At 39.1% G+C, this 18,466-nt stretch overlaps 2 protein-coding genes across 2 annotated transcripts; both read left to right on the top strand.

Moving 5' to 3' along the window:
• The first annotated feature begins 3,100 nt into the window (after positions 1-3,100).
• LOC105385737 (carboxypeptidase B) lies at positions 3,101-6,604 on the top strand. The gene is made up of 6 exons (XM_011556162.3): positions 3,101-3,255; positions 3,977-4,186; positions 4,558-4,669; positions 5,096-5,218; positions 5,552-5,740; positions 5,878-6,604. The coding sequence occupies exons 1-6, from the start codon at positions 3,188-3,190 to the stop codon at positions 6,502-6,504; spliced, it is 1,329 nt and encodes a 442-aa protein (XP_011554464.3). The 5' UTR covers positions 3,101-3,187; the 3' UTR covers positions 6,505-6,604.
• A 532-nt stretch (positions 6,605-7,136) lies between these two features.
• On the top strand, positions 7,137-15,712 carry LOC105385736 (carboxypeptidase B). The gene is made up of 6 exons (XM_011556161.3): positions 7,137-7,297; positions 7,483-7,692; positions 8,004-8,118; positions 13,880-14,002; positions 14,309-14,497; positions 14,983-15,712. The coding sequence occupies exons 1-6, from the start codon at positions 7,230-7,232 to the stop codon at positions 15,586-15,588; spliced, it is 1,311 nt and encodes a 436-aa protein (XP_011554463.3). The 5' UTR covers positions 7,137-7,229; the 3' UTR covers positions 15,589-15,712.
• Positions 15,713-18,466: the final 2,754 nt, after the last annotated feature.

The following is an 18,466-nucleotide window of genomic DNA, read 5'->3' as shown; positions in this document are numbered from 1 at the left end:
ATACACGAACGTTAAAAAATACGATTACTTAAGTATACGAAAAATAAAATACCGATTTATTATAATCACGAAAAATTCAAAACCCGATCGAAAATGTAATAATTCGTGATTTTGACAAAAAACCATAAACGTCTTAAAAACCTTAGAACCAAAACCTAAAGATAGGTGCGACGACGAGCAAAGCGAGGAGGAGCGTGTTAGGTGCACATAGATATCGAAAAACAAAGCGGAGCGCAGCGAAGCGGAGCGGAGCGTTCCAAATATAGAGCAAAACAATTGCTCGAAATTTTATGCTGTTAACCTTAAAAACCTTAGGACCTAAACCTAAAGATAGGTGCGACGACGAGCAAAGCGAGGAGGAGCGTGTTAGGTGCACATAGATATCGAAAAACAAAGCGGAGCGCAGCGAAGCGGAGCGGAGCGTTCCAAATATAGAGCAAAACAATTGCTCGAAATTTTATGCTGTTAACCTTAAAAACCTTAGGACCTAAACCTAAAGATAGGTGCGACGACGAGCAAAGCGAGGAGGAGCGTGTTAGGTGCACATAGATATCGAAAAACAAAGCGGAGCGCAGCGAAGCGGAGCGGAGCGTTTCACATAGTATAGCTTAAAAATATTGTTAAATTGTATACGGATTATGCTGATAATAAACACTATTCTTAATAACTATTTCTTGTTAACTAAGATACATTCAGGAATTTGTATTTTCGGAATATTCAAACTTCGGGATTCGTAATTTTAACAATTCGATATAATAAAAAGTCGTACTTTTAAAACATCGAAATAATAATATTCGGAAAATTGACTTTCGTCATTTTAATAAATCTGTTGTTTGACATTTCGTTCATTAACTATTCGTGATTTTCGTTATTCGGAAACTTAAAATTCGGGATTTTGAATTATTCGGAACTATGAAATTCGTAATTTAAAAAATCGTTATTTTCATATTCGTAAAAAAGTAATTCGGATTTATGTAGTGTACCCGTTGCAGAAGGCATCATTAATCAACTTGACCACAACACAAGGTATCTACCTATATAGGTAACATTCAGCTAAATGGTGAACTCTCTGCTGGTCCCCGCCTACGATACTTTCCATTAACATTGGGGATTGGGGCTTTTTTCATCTTTTTAGCGTGCAGTCGGGTTTTTTGTTTGTTTATAATTATTTTTTTTAGTCTAATTACAAAATAAATGTTTGAAAAAGCCGGGGTCGTTTGGTGTGGGCATTTTGTGAGTGTAACTTTTTCACTGCCCGTGAGTGTATATGAAAAAAACTAATTTTACTTTAGAGCTTCACTTACAATACCTGCTAGGTACTGTCTACCATAATTTATTTAAGGTTGAAAGTGAAAATATTCGGCTCATGCCACGTCTTACGTACGCTCTCATCTTTATTCATCAGACAGTAAGATCGAAAATTGAATGAGAAAAGCCGGCGTATATACTTGGTAGAAAAATTCTTTGTAGATAAGCGATATCGGGAGACCATTTGCAGAATAGCTGCTAATTTCCGCCGCTAGATGGAGTCGTTGTGCAAGTCTTCAAGATGGCGATAGCAGAGTATGAGAAAAATCTCAATGTACGAAGCAAACATGTGATAACGCTAATACAGAAGGTGCTCGCGCAAAAAGTGTGATGGAAAAATTTGGGATGGAAAAGTCTTTTGCAAATATTTACGTAGGTTGATATATTTTTTACCCCCGACGGAAAAGAGTAGTTACTTATGAGTTTAATGTATCTGTGTATGTGTCGTAGCTCACAAACGCATAGGTAATGTTAGCCGGAGTATTCTTAGCCATGCTTTATGAAAATCGGTTCAACTGTCCAAAAGTTATGCGACTTTTGGTGTTGTATGTCGGCGGTTTAAACGTTGCCGTTGGCTGGTTCTAGTTATTATTCTGTGCCGTTGGTTAGGTTATTTGGTTTTGTATCGTAAAACGTGGATGAGTCACAGGCACTACTAGTGAGACACCCAATTCTATTTCTGTTAAGTAATTAATTGCTTATACTCGCCAAAAAAACAAGATAGTCTGCAACCGCTCTTGTTAAAGTGACTCCAGTATTTTTGTCTAATTAGCAACTCATATACTGTAAGTAATTATTTAAAACAAAAACGCTTTATAATCTCTACCTATAGTGAATTTGACGTGGTTCCATTGGGTAATGATGACACAGTGAAAACAGAAAGTAATAAGTAGGTATATAGATACACGCTTTTAATTAAGTGTCAGACCGACGCATGATTAGCTATTCATAACAAACTGTATCCAAAATCGGACAGTTTCCACTCTAATTCAATGTGATAAGGCTGAAAATGAAATACCCGAAGCGTTTGTCAACTGTTTCTGTAATTACACCCATTTATTTTCGGTATTACACGTTTCGAATACGAAATGCCACAGTAATAAGAAAAAAATACTCCTGTCATTTTCAGAAACGTCCTGTTTCATTATGTAACGACGCGGCGAAGGAAAAATTACTACATACTATATACAGGGTGGAATTTTATAAGTAGGTTCTGAGGTAAGCTATCACCTATCGGTATCGTACCTATCGCACTAAGCGGATTGTCATAAATGTTTAGAGAAACGGCGTCGGCAATGTCCATGTTCTAAGAAAACATAATCAATATTATGTACTTACTGTTATTTATTTACATTACAATATACTTAAGTATTTCATTCACTTTTACCTAGAGATAAAACCTTAATAACTATGACAGGAAACCACTAATACAAATCAATAAATGCTTAGATTAGTGTTCAATTTGGGAAAATACGTTATTATCTCATAAATAATCAAAATATAAATATAATTACCTACCTATCTGTCAAGATTATGATAGTATAATTTAGGGACTTACCACACTGGTTATAGCTACTTACTAGCGGTCGAGTTTGAACACGGTTTTGTTTAATACATTATATATTTAAGTAGAGAATAATAATTGTAAAGCTGGCTTCCCACCTTATGCCTTTAATCAACAAAATCAGTTTAGACTCTTCATGATTTATGAAAAATATTCTCGGAAATAATTATAATTTATTAGGGATTATTAAGCTATAGGTAATATTTACAAAAACTGATCGCCTCGCTTTCAAATCTAGTGATAAGGCCCTTATTGATAAATGATAATATAAAATGAGTAGGAAATTGTCATTCTAAATAACATAGCGGTCCCAGCATGTTTCGAGTTTTAACAGTGTTTTTGTTGGTCAGCGTGGTTTATGCTAAGCATGAGATCTATGAAGGGTGAGTATGAGTATATTTAGAAGATACAGTGGGGCTACCACCACATTATTTAGCCATTAACAATCCATAAACAGCGTCCCTGTCAAATCTGACGTAACTTTTATGGATCTGACAGGCGAGCGACGCTGTTTAAGGATTGACAATTGCTAATGTGTCGGTGGTGGTACAGTCAGCTGCATAAGTAGCTATACACTTTTGAACCTTGTCAATCTAACAAACCGCCTACTCGTATCCAAACATTAAAGCATTGACGGTTCCTCAGTTTGACAAGGTACAGAAGTGTATAACAACTTATGCAGCTGACCGTACGGTAGCCGGTACAGCCGACCGACCGAATGTTATACCGGAGGTCTCGGGTTCGATCCCCGTCCCGGGCAAAATATTATATTCTCGGTCTTGGGTGTTAAATGTTTGTGTTGTGTAATAAATTATAAAATATATCCAAATCGCCTGCCAGGCTTGGATATCGTGGCGATCTCCAGTAACATGTCCTACAGTGGATTGTTTATTAGCTGTGTGTGTGGTACTATTCTATCCTACTCTCTGTTGGGGTGTCGGTAACAGGCACGTGCCTCCCTCTAATGGAATTTGTATGCATAATTGCATATCTCTATGGTCTAAACTGCCTTCCTAAGCTTGGAACATTTCCCACAACCCTGGTCCTCTAATTGGTAGGTTCACACTGCAATACACAACAATATAAACATATATTTTCTCCTAGGTGGTCGAATTATGAGTTTGAAGTAGAAAATGAAGCCCAAACTAAGTATGTATTCATGCTAGAAGATCAACTAGGCCTGGACATTTGGTCGCACCCTGGACCGTCGCACTCCGGTATGGTTCTTGTACCTAAGGACAAAAAGGAAGAAGCAGCCCACAAATTGCGACTAGCTGGCATCAAATTCCGACCTACAGTGGATAATGTCAAAGAGTAAGCATAGTTTTTTTCATTTTTGTTCAGAGAGTGCCTTTATTTATATTTATTATAAGATTCAATAAAGCATTTTGATAAATTGTTTTTCAGCATTGTTTTTAAATATAATATTATGTCTACCACAAACAAAATAGAATTCTCATCAATATTGTAATGATATGTAACATAGTAACTATAACGTTAACGAAGTTGAAATAGTCAATGTTTTATGCCAAATATAGTTAGAAACCTGATATAAACTAAAGACCAAAAATTAAAGCGAAATTCAGATATTTTCATAATATTTTATATTTTAATTGGAACACATTTTAACCGAATCTTCGGAAAAAAGGATGAGGTTCTCAATTCGTCTGTATGTTTTTTTAAAGACAGTTGGACATAGAAGACCGCATTATGGCCGCTGCTTCTAGAAGAACAGTCTCTTCAGATATTACTTCTAAGGCGGCTCTCCCTCTGGACAGAGTCTACACATGGGAAGAAGTGAGTGGAAATGATTTTAGAAATACAGGGTGTTGCAAAAACGGTTTACTAAGCCGAAACCTACATGTGCAGCATGGTATATCTAAGCCCGAAACTGTATGTAATATACCTTTTTTGCAACACCCTGTATAAAATGTTATAAGTAATTAATAACCTTGACCCAAACTGTTCTAAAATGATGACCATAAATGTTGAATCTAGACAGATAACCAGAACCATCTCCAAAGTAGATGATTGGATTAGATCAGAGTTCATTATTAGTCAAGCAAAGTTTATCAAATCAAAAATCAAAATTTCAGGCATCATGGCCTCATTTTCACTTATTTATTACATTACTTATATCAAAAAAAAACTAAAATTAAATTAATCTTCGAATCAAAAGCCAAAAGTACGATGAAATTTACTTACTGATAATCACTTTTTCAGGTGGAAGACTACATGGTTCGCTTGGCACGGAATTACCCTGACAAAGTGACCCTTGTGAACGGAGGCTCCAGCTTCGAAGGAAGACCTATCAACTACTTGCGTATATCCAGCACCAACTTCCAGGTATTTTTTTACAATGATTAAGATGATGCTCCGTTTTCACCATGAGCAATAAATTAGTTGTAGTGACTACTAGAAATTAATGCTTCTATGTGATGAACTGGACACTACCTAGTATTCTCCGTGTAAACGCTATTTGTGTACCTTAATTGAAACCAGAGTTTAGCCGATGGGTCTGATAGATCACCAAACCTCGTAAATAAGCTCCTAATGGTTATTGAAACTAAAAACTATTTAGATCTTGAATTCCCCTGTCTTGTCATCTTCCATTCGCTGTTTATATACCAATAGCATTGCTTAGTTGCTTTACTATAATAAGTTACATTATTTATGCAGGATACCAGCAAGCCGGTAGTATTCATGCAATCCCTGCTGCATAGTCGTGAGTGGCTCACTCAGGCCGCCGCTTTGTATGCCATAGATAAACTTGTCGTCAACAACACAGAGAGTGACCTCATCAATGACATCGACTGGATCATCGTGCCCACAGCTAATCCTGATGGTTTTGTGTACAGCCATGAAACGGTGCGTATTATTAAGTAACGTAAACACTTTTGTTACTGTCCGTAAATGTTTAGGTAGATTATTTTATTTGCTCTTAAATAATAAAATAATCTACCTACATAGGTATCTTACAACTCATTCGATATCGTATTTTTTAGGACCGTTGGTGGAGGAAGAACCGCAGAGACGATATTGAGTTTGACTCGGAGGAAATCATCCCTGGACTCGAGGACTGGTGTGTGGGCGTCGATCTGAACAGGAACCACGACGTGGACTGGGCCTCCTTCTCTAGCAACAAAGTTTGTGCCGGCGACTTCCACGGCACAGCACCGTTCTCCGAACCTGAAACTTCCGTCACTAAGAGAATTCTGGACGAACACAAGGACCGCATTGAACTGTTTCTGGACATCCACAGTTATGGCAGCTATGTCCTGTACCCGTATGGAACAGCTATTCTCCCACCTAACGCTCTGATGCTGCATAGGGTTGGTATTCTGATTGGAAACGCTATTGACGCTGTGAAACTGCCAGAAAATCCGAATTACACTGTTGGGAACAGTGGATTGGTGCTTTACCGTGCTTCGGGAGGTACTGATGACTACGCCCTTAGTGTGGGTGTCCCTTACGCATACACCCTGGAGTTGACCCAGTTTAGAGGTAGCAACACCCGTTTCTCGGTTAACCTGGCCCTTCTGGAGCAGGGTGGCTACGAGACCTTCGAAGGAATCAAGGCTGGAGCTCGTTTCGTTCGAGACAATTACAGAATGAGGAAAGACAGGCAATAAAGTGTGTCCATTTGTTGGCTACCTAAAAATATAATTCTGTAATCTGTGAATCAGAGGCATGTGCAGATAAATAAAAAATATATAATTTATGCAAGCGAAATACTGTTTTTTTTTTTTTTAAAACATCACACTAGATGTAAGAAACGTAACGTTAACAAGCTAAAAAAGTTTAGATAGTTTATTTACTTACTATTGTAATTATAATATTTATTATACAACTTCATCTAAATTTAATTAAATGGTCATGATAAATAGTATATTTAAAGAGGAAAGATTTTTTATGTTTGGAATCAGCCTACCTTCAAGTTATGCTTTCACACAAAGGTTGCCTGGAAGAGATCGCTTTTAGCGACAGATCCGTCGGCCGTAGAGCCTAGAGTGTAATTCCCACGGTGTACAATTGATACATATTTTTTTTGTAATTAATTAATATTCTATTAAACTAACCTTAAAACTTAGAAGGCCCATTTGAAAAATTAGTTATACTTACCTAAACATTATAATGTTACATTATGTACTTCCTATCCCAAAATTACACTGAATGAAAAGCTCGCGCGAAAATGCTAGTAAATAAAAAACTACCGACTAAGTAGGTAGTTTATCAGAAACTTAATTAAAAGATTAATAAGATAACCAAAATGAATAATTTATTGATAAGAGGATAATATTTATAAAGTGTGGAAATATGCATTGCTTATTCGAAATACTATTGAGGTCAAGTCAACATGTTTCGCCTTTTCACAATTTTTTTATTATTCAGCGCAGTTTATGCAAAACATGAGATTTACGAAGGGTAAGTCTTTTGATGATGATATTTATAACATTTTTATAGAAAATGGCATAGAAAACCAATATTTTACCAATGTACCTAGTTTTCGGGATTCTTAGTTTTTAGTTGCCTCATGTTAAATGTCTCTGTTCAACAGAATTTTGTTAAAAACAAACGGGAAATGTAATAAATAATTTGTAACTTTCCAGAGCATCAGTGTATGAGTTAGAAGTTGAAAATGAAGCCCAATCTAAGGTGGTGTCTATGCTAGAAGACCAACTAGCCCTGGACGTTTGGTCGCACCCTGGACCGTCGCGGTCTGGTATGGTCCTTGTGCCCAAGAACTCAAAGGAGGAATTCGCTTACAAACTGCGACTAGCTGGCATCAAATTCCGTACTACGGTTGACAACGTTAAAGAGTAAGTTAAATGATATTTTACTTTGTTACTTTGTACACCTATGTTACTATTTCAGTACAAAAAGTATATTTTTACGTTTTCCTAATGTAAAAATTGTGTAACTAGTGTGAATTCTATTACACACGAGGTTAAAAGGTTAACTCAGTGTGATTTGATTCTTGAATGAGAGTGATAATAATAATGCATCTAACGCATCAGTTTTGTAAATTAACTAACTTAAACGAATCAATTTGATATTCTCAGGTTAAATTTTTCATTCTGTTGAATTATAATAAAATTATAACATATTATACTTATATTATTTTTTCTAGACAATTGGACCTAGAAGACCGTCTATTGGCCGCTGCCGCTGCCTCCAGTAGAATCCCTTCAAAAAGTGATTCAAAAGCTGCTCTCCCGCTAGACAGAGTGTACCAATGGGAAGAAGTAAGTGTATTTTTATAGATAAGGTGTTAACAACTCTACGTGAAAACCGTAAAAAAGTAAAAGAAGCAGAGGGACGCCCCGTCATTCTTTTTACCTGTAATATAGGTAACGCGAAGTAACATTGACAAAAAAAAAACGAAAATCGTTGTTAAAACAAGTTTGTGATGGGAGGCTGCGTCTGGTCTGTGACAAATAATAGAGCTGACTAGAGTTCGTCACTGTGATTAAGGGAACAAGTTGAATGATTCAGAGGTGTAATAATAACAACAATATTAAGTTGATTGATGCAATACCTTATCTTTGCCTACATCAATCAACATTAGTCGGTATTAGCGATATCCACATACGTAGTAAATAATCAGCCATGATGATGGGGTTTTTCACAGAGATATGTGATTTTTAGTGATGACGATATTATTAACTGATTGTTTACAACTGAAAAGTGGGTATAAAGAATAACTGATGAACCTCTGTCTACCCTTGATTATTCTTCTAACTCCGCTATGAAATTTTGTCTATTCTGGTCGCTGAGAATAGATCTCCTATAAGTCTATGTAGGTCGCTCTTTGTGCTTTCTATCCTAAGGCGGATTCTAATCTAAGAACTACGCACAAATCTCCGCCATAGAGTAAATAATGCTAGTCGGTGCCACCGCTTCAACCGCTGCCGCTGGTGTGAACGCGGCCAAACACTCCTATGGCGATATTATCGCTCTGGTCTTCTACTCTTTAGTGTGTCCATATTTACCATTATTTATGACAATTTTTTAATAGACGCATTTTTCCTGAAATAAAAATGACATATTATGTATCTAGCCTATCTGAAACCTAGTTAAACATTGTGAGATATGGCGTTTCGACTTTCTCCGTGTTCGGCATCATAAGGGTCACAGTGACAGTTAAATAAAGTCCATTTTTCTCTCCACCTTTAATTTGCAAGGTGCGGGTGCCTATATAAATAGAGTGAGTCGCCTCGCGCCTCAGTTGTAATATCACCATGCAGAAATGACTAGGTTTCAGATAGGCTAGATACATAATATGTCATTTTTATTTCAGGAAAAATGCGTCTATTATGTAGTCTGAGCCTATCTGAAACCTAGTTAAACATTGTGAGATGTGTTTATTATCGCATGGTGGAGAGAAAACCAACTGTGACCCATAAGCTACTGATTAGTATATCAGTAGATGAATATTTGAATCTATAAATTTATAATGCATAGATTTCTAGGTAATAGATATACTAAAAAGAAAGGTATAAGTATACATAAGACTTAAGAACTTCCTTATTATTCCTGACTTGTCAGAAAGTTATGGAAGGTATGTACCTATACATATAGGTAGGTATTTATACATATGGATACAGTGCCTCTTCGAAAGCAATACTTATAAGTAATTATTGATCAAAATCTTGTTATTGTCAAGGCAATATTTTTAACATACACTAGCCGAATGGATGGAATCAGTGAAATACTTTGCAACAATATTTAAAAGCTGTAAAATGTAGAATATCGATCCAGGCCGCTGGGGCTCAGGTCAGCACATGCTGACTAGGGTATGTAATTCTGGACTGACCTCAGAAATGCAGCAGCCGACCCTGGAGCCTCGAGGACCTGCTCAGTCAGCCCCGTACGACGACACGGCCTGCAACACTTGGCGCGGCATCTAGTCCTTGGAACGAGGAGTGGTGCTTGAAGGGAAGATAATTTTACTAAATATCTCAGCCTCATCAGCTACTGGAAAAGATTAGATGAAGGCTGTGACACTGACGGATAACTAAGTATTCAGTTTTTCAAAACATGATGCAGGTCACTATATTCATATTCTAGATTGACAAGTAACACACAGTCTAATTTTGTATATTCTAACTAACTCGGCGGTTAACGAGTTCCTGTGCAGTCCTACTAGGAAGGAAAGTTATTTTATAAGCCTTTGCACCGATTTTGTGGGCTACTATCATTCTGTATCATCATGTGTGAATATTATGAGCTCTGGCAGCATTCCTTGGTAGATGACATCAATTAATAAAGATTGATTAACACAACAATAACAATAATAATTGATAAATGAAACCCGGCTAACATGTCTTAACTGGGTAAGTAAATGATCAGTCATGCCACCAGGATAAGTAAAATGTTCAGTACTTCATATGAAAACCATTAACAAGGTCACCTTTAGGTATGTTCGTCAACACTAACGGCAGGTCTCGGCCAAAACCTTAAGGCTTCGCCTTGTTGCAACTTCAAAGGTACGTAGGTAGGTACCTACTTACATTGTTGTAGGTTCGATTTTGAAACCATTAAGTCAACCTAGATAAAACAAAATAACATAGCTCGATTAAATAAAGATGGTACGTAAAGATGTTAGTTGTACCTGATCAGACCTGATGCAACGACAGCCAACATAGACTCTCTAATCTGTGGAAGCAACAATCATGGTGGCGGGAACATGGACAGTTGGACGAGCCACCTCGAGCCTGACTTATCAATCAGAACTGACAGTTCACCAACAGCAGATAGCTTGCGGCTATCTATAGGTAAACTTAGGTAGTTAGCTATACCCAAGAAAAAGTCCTTGGACATCGATATGACAGTGGAACGGCGAATAACTGTGACATTCTTTAAAACAAAAAGGCTTATTGTTGTCCAGCTAAGGAAGGTTACCTACTTCAGCGACCTGGTATTGCATTCTGAAAGAACTGCGAAGAGTTAATATTATGACTACTAATAATTAGAAAGTTTTATTTAGAAAGTTTTCAGCAAACTCTAATAAATCAAGCAGCTACCACGTCACCGCTGCCCGGTTATAACTCTGTACTAGCTTAGTAGATATATATACCAGTTCTAGCCTTCAGCTAGAGGCCAGAGAGCTCCTAAATGAGATGCGAGTACGAGCATGACACAAGTAATTTTTTACTTGGTAACTAGTTACGTAACTAACTGAAAGATCCATAAAACAGTTGAGGATTACTCTAAATGGAATTGTGAAAACGGCACGTCTGCATCTTAACCAGTCAGTCTAAGTAGTTTCAGCAGATACAGTGTTGAAAAATAGTTATGAAACGTTTCCGCCAGAATCGAATTAAAAATGCATTTTCATTAGAGAAGCCGTCTAGGCATGAATAGGTACTTTCACACTTTGGATTGTGCTCCAAATGATGACCTTCGAAATTCATAGAAATTTAATGACGACTGCCATTGTTTATTATCTAGCCCCGTACATTGAGTAGGGCTGCGGCTACACGTGATGTGATACTCAGTACACAGTACGTATATGCATGTTCCCAGAATAGTGGAAGTTATAATTTTACCAAAAGGTAGTCGTCTCGTGCAAGAGCACCGTTACTCGATTTATTCGATACACAACTAGTAGACAGCTGCTGCGTAGGAGGTTCACGCATTTTTCAACAAAGAGCTCGGATACACACTCACAATCCACTGGGACATAAGGAAGACAGCTAATATGGTGCCACTCAGAAACCGCGATGACACTCCGATCATGATCACCCGACAGTAGGATCATAATAAATTCGGTAACTTGTGAAGCGGTATGGTATAGCAACAGCGACTTTCACGAAATCAGGAATTAGCTCAGTGCTTTTAGGTTGAACACTCGCCGGTGGGATTCACTTTGCTCACAGCCGAGAAAAGAAAAGACTCAAAGCTGGAATCTGCCGATGTGTCATGACACTTAAGATAGTGTCTGGGGGGTCACTTTATATGACGAAAAACGAACTTTCAGTGCACTGCGGCGCGAGCCGCTCTATCTGTTTGTATGTATTAAACGTGCCGATTGCACGACAGCTCTCGTTCGTTCGTTTCTCATCAGTATAGAGCAACGCTCCTGTACTAACCGTGCGTCAACATTCCCATGAGCAGTCCAATGATCTTTAGGCAGTTTAGAACAAAAGCTGCATTAGACAGTTTCTTCAGCAGAGACATCGAAATAAAAAAATGATTGCACAACTATCCCCAGGAGCAGTCTACAGGTCACTTTGGGCAGTTAAGAAGAAAGCTGCTTTAATAGAATACCCTACCTCAGCGGAGGCATCAAATTGAAGTGCTATAACACTTTTAGAAGCGGTGCACGTTACCCGATTTGTCGTCATCCATGCCGATGCGGCTACGGCGACTGCAGGTGGTTACTCAGGCTTCGTTGGTGTGCCCTTGTATGGCTAACATGACCAACCTTGGCAGTAAACGTTCGTCTGCATATGCCAAAATCACTGATGAATAGCGCACGTTACTCGATACCTTCTAAATAAGTCACTCATAATGATGGCTGATGATGATGATGACCGTGCTAGCAATACTGCAGGCGGTTCCGCTGAGCATAAAATCTCTTCCCAGACAGGGGGCGTTTGGATCTGGCAACCAGAACAGGAGTGCCAGGTGTGCGCAGCGATGCAGGTGGGACAACACAGCCGCCAGGGCAGGAGTACATGGCTGGGTCTATGCAGCAATGCAGGTAGCACAAACCGGTGGCCAGGGCCAGGACCGGGTGTACGCTGCGATGCAGGTGGCACAAAACGATGGCCAGGGCCAGGACCGGGTGTACAGCCGCCAGGGCAGGAGTGCATGGCTGGGTCTATGCAGCGATGCAGGTACCACAAACCGGTGGCCAGGGCCAGGACAGGGTGTACGCTGCGATGCAGGTGGCACGAGACGGCGGCCAGCGCAGGAGCACAGGGCCGGGTGTATACTGCGATGCAGGTGGCACGAACCGGTGGCCAGGGCAGGAGCGCAGGGCCGGGTGTACGTTGCGATGCAGGTGCCACGAGACGGCGGCCAGCGCAGGAGCACAGGGCCGGGTGCAGGTTACACGAAACTTCAATTTCACCGAATCGGCCTGCCTACCCTCAGCGGGTAGGTACCGGCGGATCACATTACTCGCCGCACATGCCACAATGTCCCAACATACTGAAACTCGGAGCCACGTGCTTCCTGTAAAAAAAATCCTATGACGGTCCTGGAAAGCTCCTGTTTGTAAAGCCTTACATAAGCTATAATCAAGTGCATTATTGTAATAGCAAAGTTTTTATCAACTGTTTTATAAAAATATTAGAAATTGAGGGTAGAAAAATATATTTTTGTTATTTATTTATTTATTTTTTTTTTTTTTCCTGTATACAATTAACATATATGCTTTACTTAAAGCGGTCATTAATGTAAGTATCTAGCTCAAGCGCTACTAGTAGGACCGGAATATGTGATCAATCATCACCACGACTATTGAATCGGACCCTACTGCGTGGGATAAAAACCCCAAGCGCCGGAGCATTATGACCAGTGGCTGAGCTTTTAAAAGCAGTAAATAATAGCATTTTACTCACGGCTTATCAACTCAAACCTTCGTTGCGAAATCCTCAGCAATGGCTGCGTGCGCAGCAGCCGGCAGGCCCCGCGCCGCCTGGTCCGCATCACGCTACAGCTCCCGGCAGCGAGGACTCCGCAAATTCAATATTATATTTTTCCCCGTCGGAGCGAAGCCGACGAGAACCGTGGCTACATTGAGCCATTTTGCCGAAGTGTTCACTTCAAAAATCAAAAACCAACTGAGGCGCGCGGGCGACTCACTCTATTTATATAGGCACCCGCACCTTGCAAATTAAAGGTGGAGAGAAAAATGGACTTTATTTAACTGTCACTGTGACCCTTATGATGCCGAACACGGAGAAAGTCGAAACGCCATATCTCACAATGTTTAACTAGGTTTCAGATAGGCTCAGACTACATAATACAATATATCATGATCTCTTGTTTCAGGTTGAAGCATACATGCAGCGCTTGGCCCGGGCGTATCCCGACAAAGTGACCCTGGTCAGTGGAGGCATCAGCTTCGAAGGAAGACCTATCAACTACCTGCGTATATCCACCACCAACTTCCAGGTACATGTTTTGAACATAGGTATTTATAATGAAATCAGCTTATAAATCTTAACATCAAAGTGTACGTAGTAGTCTAGTGTGTAAAAACAAAAAGTACTCAACATCGTGTTCACAGTTCATACAATAATTTATTTTTTGATAATATATTAAGATTGCATTCTCCTTATGACACGCCGCCGCCGTTGACTTACATCTGGGTTATAAGTTCAGTACACTTTCTTTAAAGCTATTATACTGCAATTTTGTTTTATGTTTCATGAAGTGTTTTGATATTATTTTCATAGTCAAACCGTATTCTTCTATCAGGACAGCAGCAAGCCAGTAGTGTTCATGCAGTCCCTGCTCCACTGCCGCGAGTGGATCGGCCAGGCCGCCACACTGTACGCTCTGGAGAAACTTCTCGTTGACAACACAGAGAGTGACCTCATCAACAACATTGACTGGATCATCGTGCCCACAGCCAACCCCGATGGCTACGTGCATACTCATGAAGCTGTAAGTATCAATGTTATTGCAAATACTAATTATATTTTTACAGGTTTCACGATAAAAGTGTCCTTACTACCCTCACCCAAGTCTGATTTTTAATCTGGATAATCTTTATTTTTACCTATAATTAATATGATGTGACTCTACCATAACTACCTCTGTTGAGATTTCTGTTCGTATCCCTAGTGATAATTATTTTTATTATTTTAAATGGCGGATTAAATTTTTGGTTAGAGCATATAGGGCTCATCCAACGTTCTAGAAGTAAATTATTATTCCTGTCAAATGTTAATTCATGGGCTTTAAAATCGCTTCTGTCTATCCATTACTGTGATGGAACCGAGTGTGTCATTTGCATATACGTAGCATCATGCACTAACGAATAAGTAAGTCCTATGACAGTTTACTGGACCCCCGAGATAAGCCTATAGCAGTACCTACTCTAATAATCTAAAGTTCATACTCTAACCATCGCTTTCATAATGTTTCAGAACCGCTACTGGAGGAAGAACCGTAAAGACGGACTTTTCATCAACGACATATGCATGGGCGTCGATTTGAACAGAAACTACGACATCTTCTGGAGCACCGAATCTAGCAACTCAGTTTGTTCTGACACGTTCCACGGCAGAGCACCATTCTCTGAGCCAGAAACCGCCGTCACTAAGAAGATTCTAGACGAACACAAGGACCGTATCGAGCTATTCCTGGACATCCATAGTTTTGGCAGCTACGTTCTCTACGGCTACGGAAGCGGTCAGCTCCCATCTAATGGCCTGGCTTTACATTTGGTTGGAGTTTTAATCGGAGAAGCTATTGACGCTGTGAAATTGAGAACCAATCCGAATTACACGGTTGGTAATGTGGCGTTGACGCTGTACCCTGCTTCAGGAAGCTCTCAAGACTACGCTCAGAGTTTGGGTATTCCTTACTCGTACACCCTGGAGTTGCCCGCCTACAGAGGTAGTGCGACGCTTACCGGGTTCTTGGTGGATCCTGAGTTTGTGGAACAGGCTGGCTACGAGACCTGGGAGGGGATCAAGACTGGAGCGAGATTCGCTCTGAACAGTTACAGAACGAGAAAAGGAATACATTAAAACAATTTAGGTTTGTTTGAAATGACTAAATTATGTTTATTAAATTATTTAGATTTGACTGTTATAATAATATTAATATGATGTTAAGAAATAAATATTGACTACTAACGTTTATGTTGGCAAATGTTTTTTTATTTATTTCGTACTGCCCGTTAATTCCTAATTCATTCCAGCCCCCGTATTATGTAACTCCGAGTGGGGTTGGTTGGTATAAAATGCCTGACAACTTAGAACATTATTAATTAATAACTTTTTACTGACTTATTTGATTTCACAAACGTTTATGTTGAATGTAGGTAAGGATATATTGGTAGGCTTCTTGCATATTTCTTTCACTAAGATTTTTGGTGATTTCGGTTAATAAGTCTCTAAGTTGATACCAATTATCACCGGTTGCTAACTCTCAAAAAGTTACAAAATACGGGGGCTGATCAATGATACTAGGTACCTAATGAATTAATTGAATCGAGTAAGTAATAGTCTATAACAGATCCCGCTGCACGGAAACGTGACCGAGGTAGATAAACTAGTTTATTAGTTTATTGCACGTTTGACTAATCAGACCGCCATGTTTAACGCGCATTTTATTCCTCGATAACCGACACATGCAGCAGGGAATGAGCAGATTAATGTCCAACTTAACTATCGAGTAGCAAAGGTATTCTCGTAATTTTTTTATAGCATAACAGCAAAATTTGCAAGAATGAACTCCAGAGTCACAATCTTTTGGCTTAAATATCCACCCTTTTCAACACCCTCTATTAAGCTCATGTCTTAGCGTTGTTTTACTGTGCAATATTTTCAGCCAAAATGTGTGTTTAAATGGGAAGTAAACACCGTAAAACAACCATAATAGCTTTATAAATATGGCCACGGTAATAAAATAACATACTGTGTATCCAATAAATGTTGTTGAAATACATGACTTTGTATTCTTACATTTACACAAGCCTGTGCAGTGGTGTACTGCAGAAGATAATTATATCTGTAGGGGCCGATGCGAGGTACCCGTCGACTCCAATCAGTAAAGTCAGTGAGGAGTTTAGTTCACAAAATATATTAAATAAGTATTACAGAAAGATGGACTGTAATGGTTCAGTTGTAAGTGACGACTGATCTAACTATGTAAGATCTAGGTTAAGTAAACTGCTGCGTAAGACAACATAACTCTAGGTATGTGAAAAGGCTGTAGCCTGTACATGCTCCCAAGGGCACAAAAAAGGAAAAAAAAAAAAAAAAACCTTAAGTTTTAAAAATCTCTAGTAAGTAAGTGTATATAAGTTAAGTTATTATATTACCTAGCTAATTACAAAATTAACAATAAAACTCTGAACCATATCAGTTTACAAAGCAAAAAATTAAGTAAAATAATCAAAACTAAAAATCAAAATTAAATCCTTTTGAGTTCGCTTGCTTCTGCGACTCAATAGGAATAGCTCTCTGGTGCATAATCTCCTGTAACTCCATTCCTTGGTTGGAGTGAGTGTGTCGACCCGCGCCGCCGCCGCCGCCGCATGCCGCCGGCCTCCTGCCGCAGCGCGCTCGCATCCACCACCAGCATCCGGCTGTGGCTGCTATCACCAGTAGTATTGACGACACCGCGTAGTTGCCTATCTCATGCACGGATATCGAGTTCAATGTCACCTCGTGCTGTTTCTGCTCTAGAATTCGCTCCTCAAGTTCACGATGATTCTCAGTCAAATTTAGTATTTGTAAGTTTTTATCCACATGCTTCAAATTGACGGTGACCAGGTTGTTAGTAGAGTCTATAGTAGGAACTTGTATCCCGGTATCTACATCCACAAATACCAATAAATAATTTCATCCTCCTTCTGCATTACGCAATCCTGTCCAATCACAATCATTCCGGTGTTATTCAATGTTGTACTGGTTTTCACCTGACCCCCGCACATTATGCGTAGTAAATATGAATCACAACAAACAAATATCCAGTGATTCGGTTTGTGCAATTTGATCCATTTTTCCGAACATGTGTCTTGAGTGTAGTTGCATTGTAAGGCATTTCCCTGACTTAACAATTTAGCTTCGCACGGAGCCGCTTTATTGTATAAGTTGTATATTGGGTGCCGCGCGTGACATAATATATTGTTATCGTCTGTTGTTATACATTGCTGCACTTCTAATTCATCCATGGCTATGTAAGTGTTTTTCACAAAATTAGTAGCGATGTAATCCATGGACCGCCTTATCGTTAGTTGACTCTGTCCAATTTTCATTGGTACCGGTATAGTGCGATATAAGACATATTCGTCATCGCTTATTAGTGGTATGTGCAGTTCAAATAGCATGTAGTTTGTTATTCTCGCTTTGACGTAGATCAACTTGTAAAGGTTGTTTATGTCTTTCCGTAGGTCTTTGACCGGAAAGGAGAGTCTTTTCTGTAATGTGGATGAAATATGACTCAGTTGATCAATCAGCTGACTGGGTGTAAACAGTCTCATATCCAAGTGTCCTCGGAGTACGTCAGTAAGTGCGTTGGTAAGCATTTCTTGCTGTTGTTTCAAGTCTGCTATTAATAAGTTCGCCGTCAGTGATTCAGCATTTAACTCATTCATTACTGCTAGTTGAAGTAATCGGTTTTCAATCTTTGAAAAATCCGATTCAGTTTCATTTATGTATTTATTGATGGTTTGGAATTGGCTGTTGATAAACTTCTCATGGCTCTTGATAAGTGAATTCTCCGCTTCAATTATAAGTGTTTGATTCCTCATCAATTCTACTTGGTAGTCATCGTTCATTTGCAGCTTTTGTATGTCTTCTGCGTACTTATCGGCAAAGTTTTGATCTAGTACGCCAAATAAGGTTCGTGCGAGACTTCCTACGCCGTTTATGTAGCCTCGTTTCTTTCTTGATGAGT

The sequence above is a fragment of the Plutella xylostella genome, chromosome 14, assembly GCF_932276165.1.
Source record: "Plutella xylostella chromosome 14, ilPluXylo3.1, whole genome shotgun sequence".
In the NCBI taxonomy this organism is placed as follows: Eukaryota; Metazoa; Arthropoda; class Insecta; order Lepidoptera; family Plutellidae; genus Plutella; species Plutella xylostella.
This window is presented reverse-complemented; position numbering and strand designations above follow the sequence as displayed.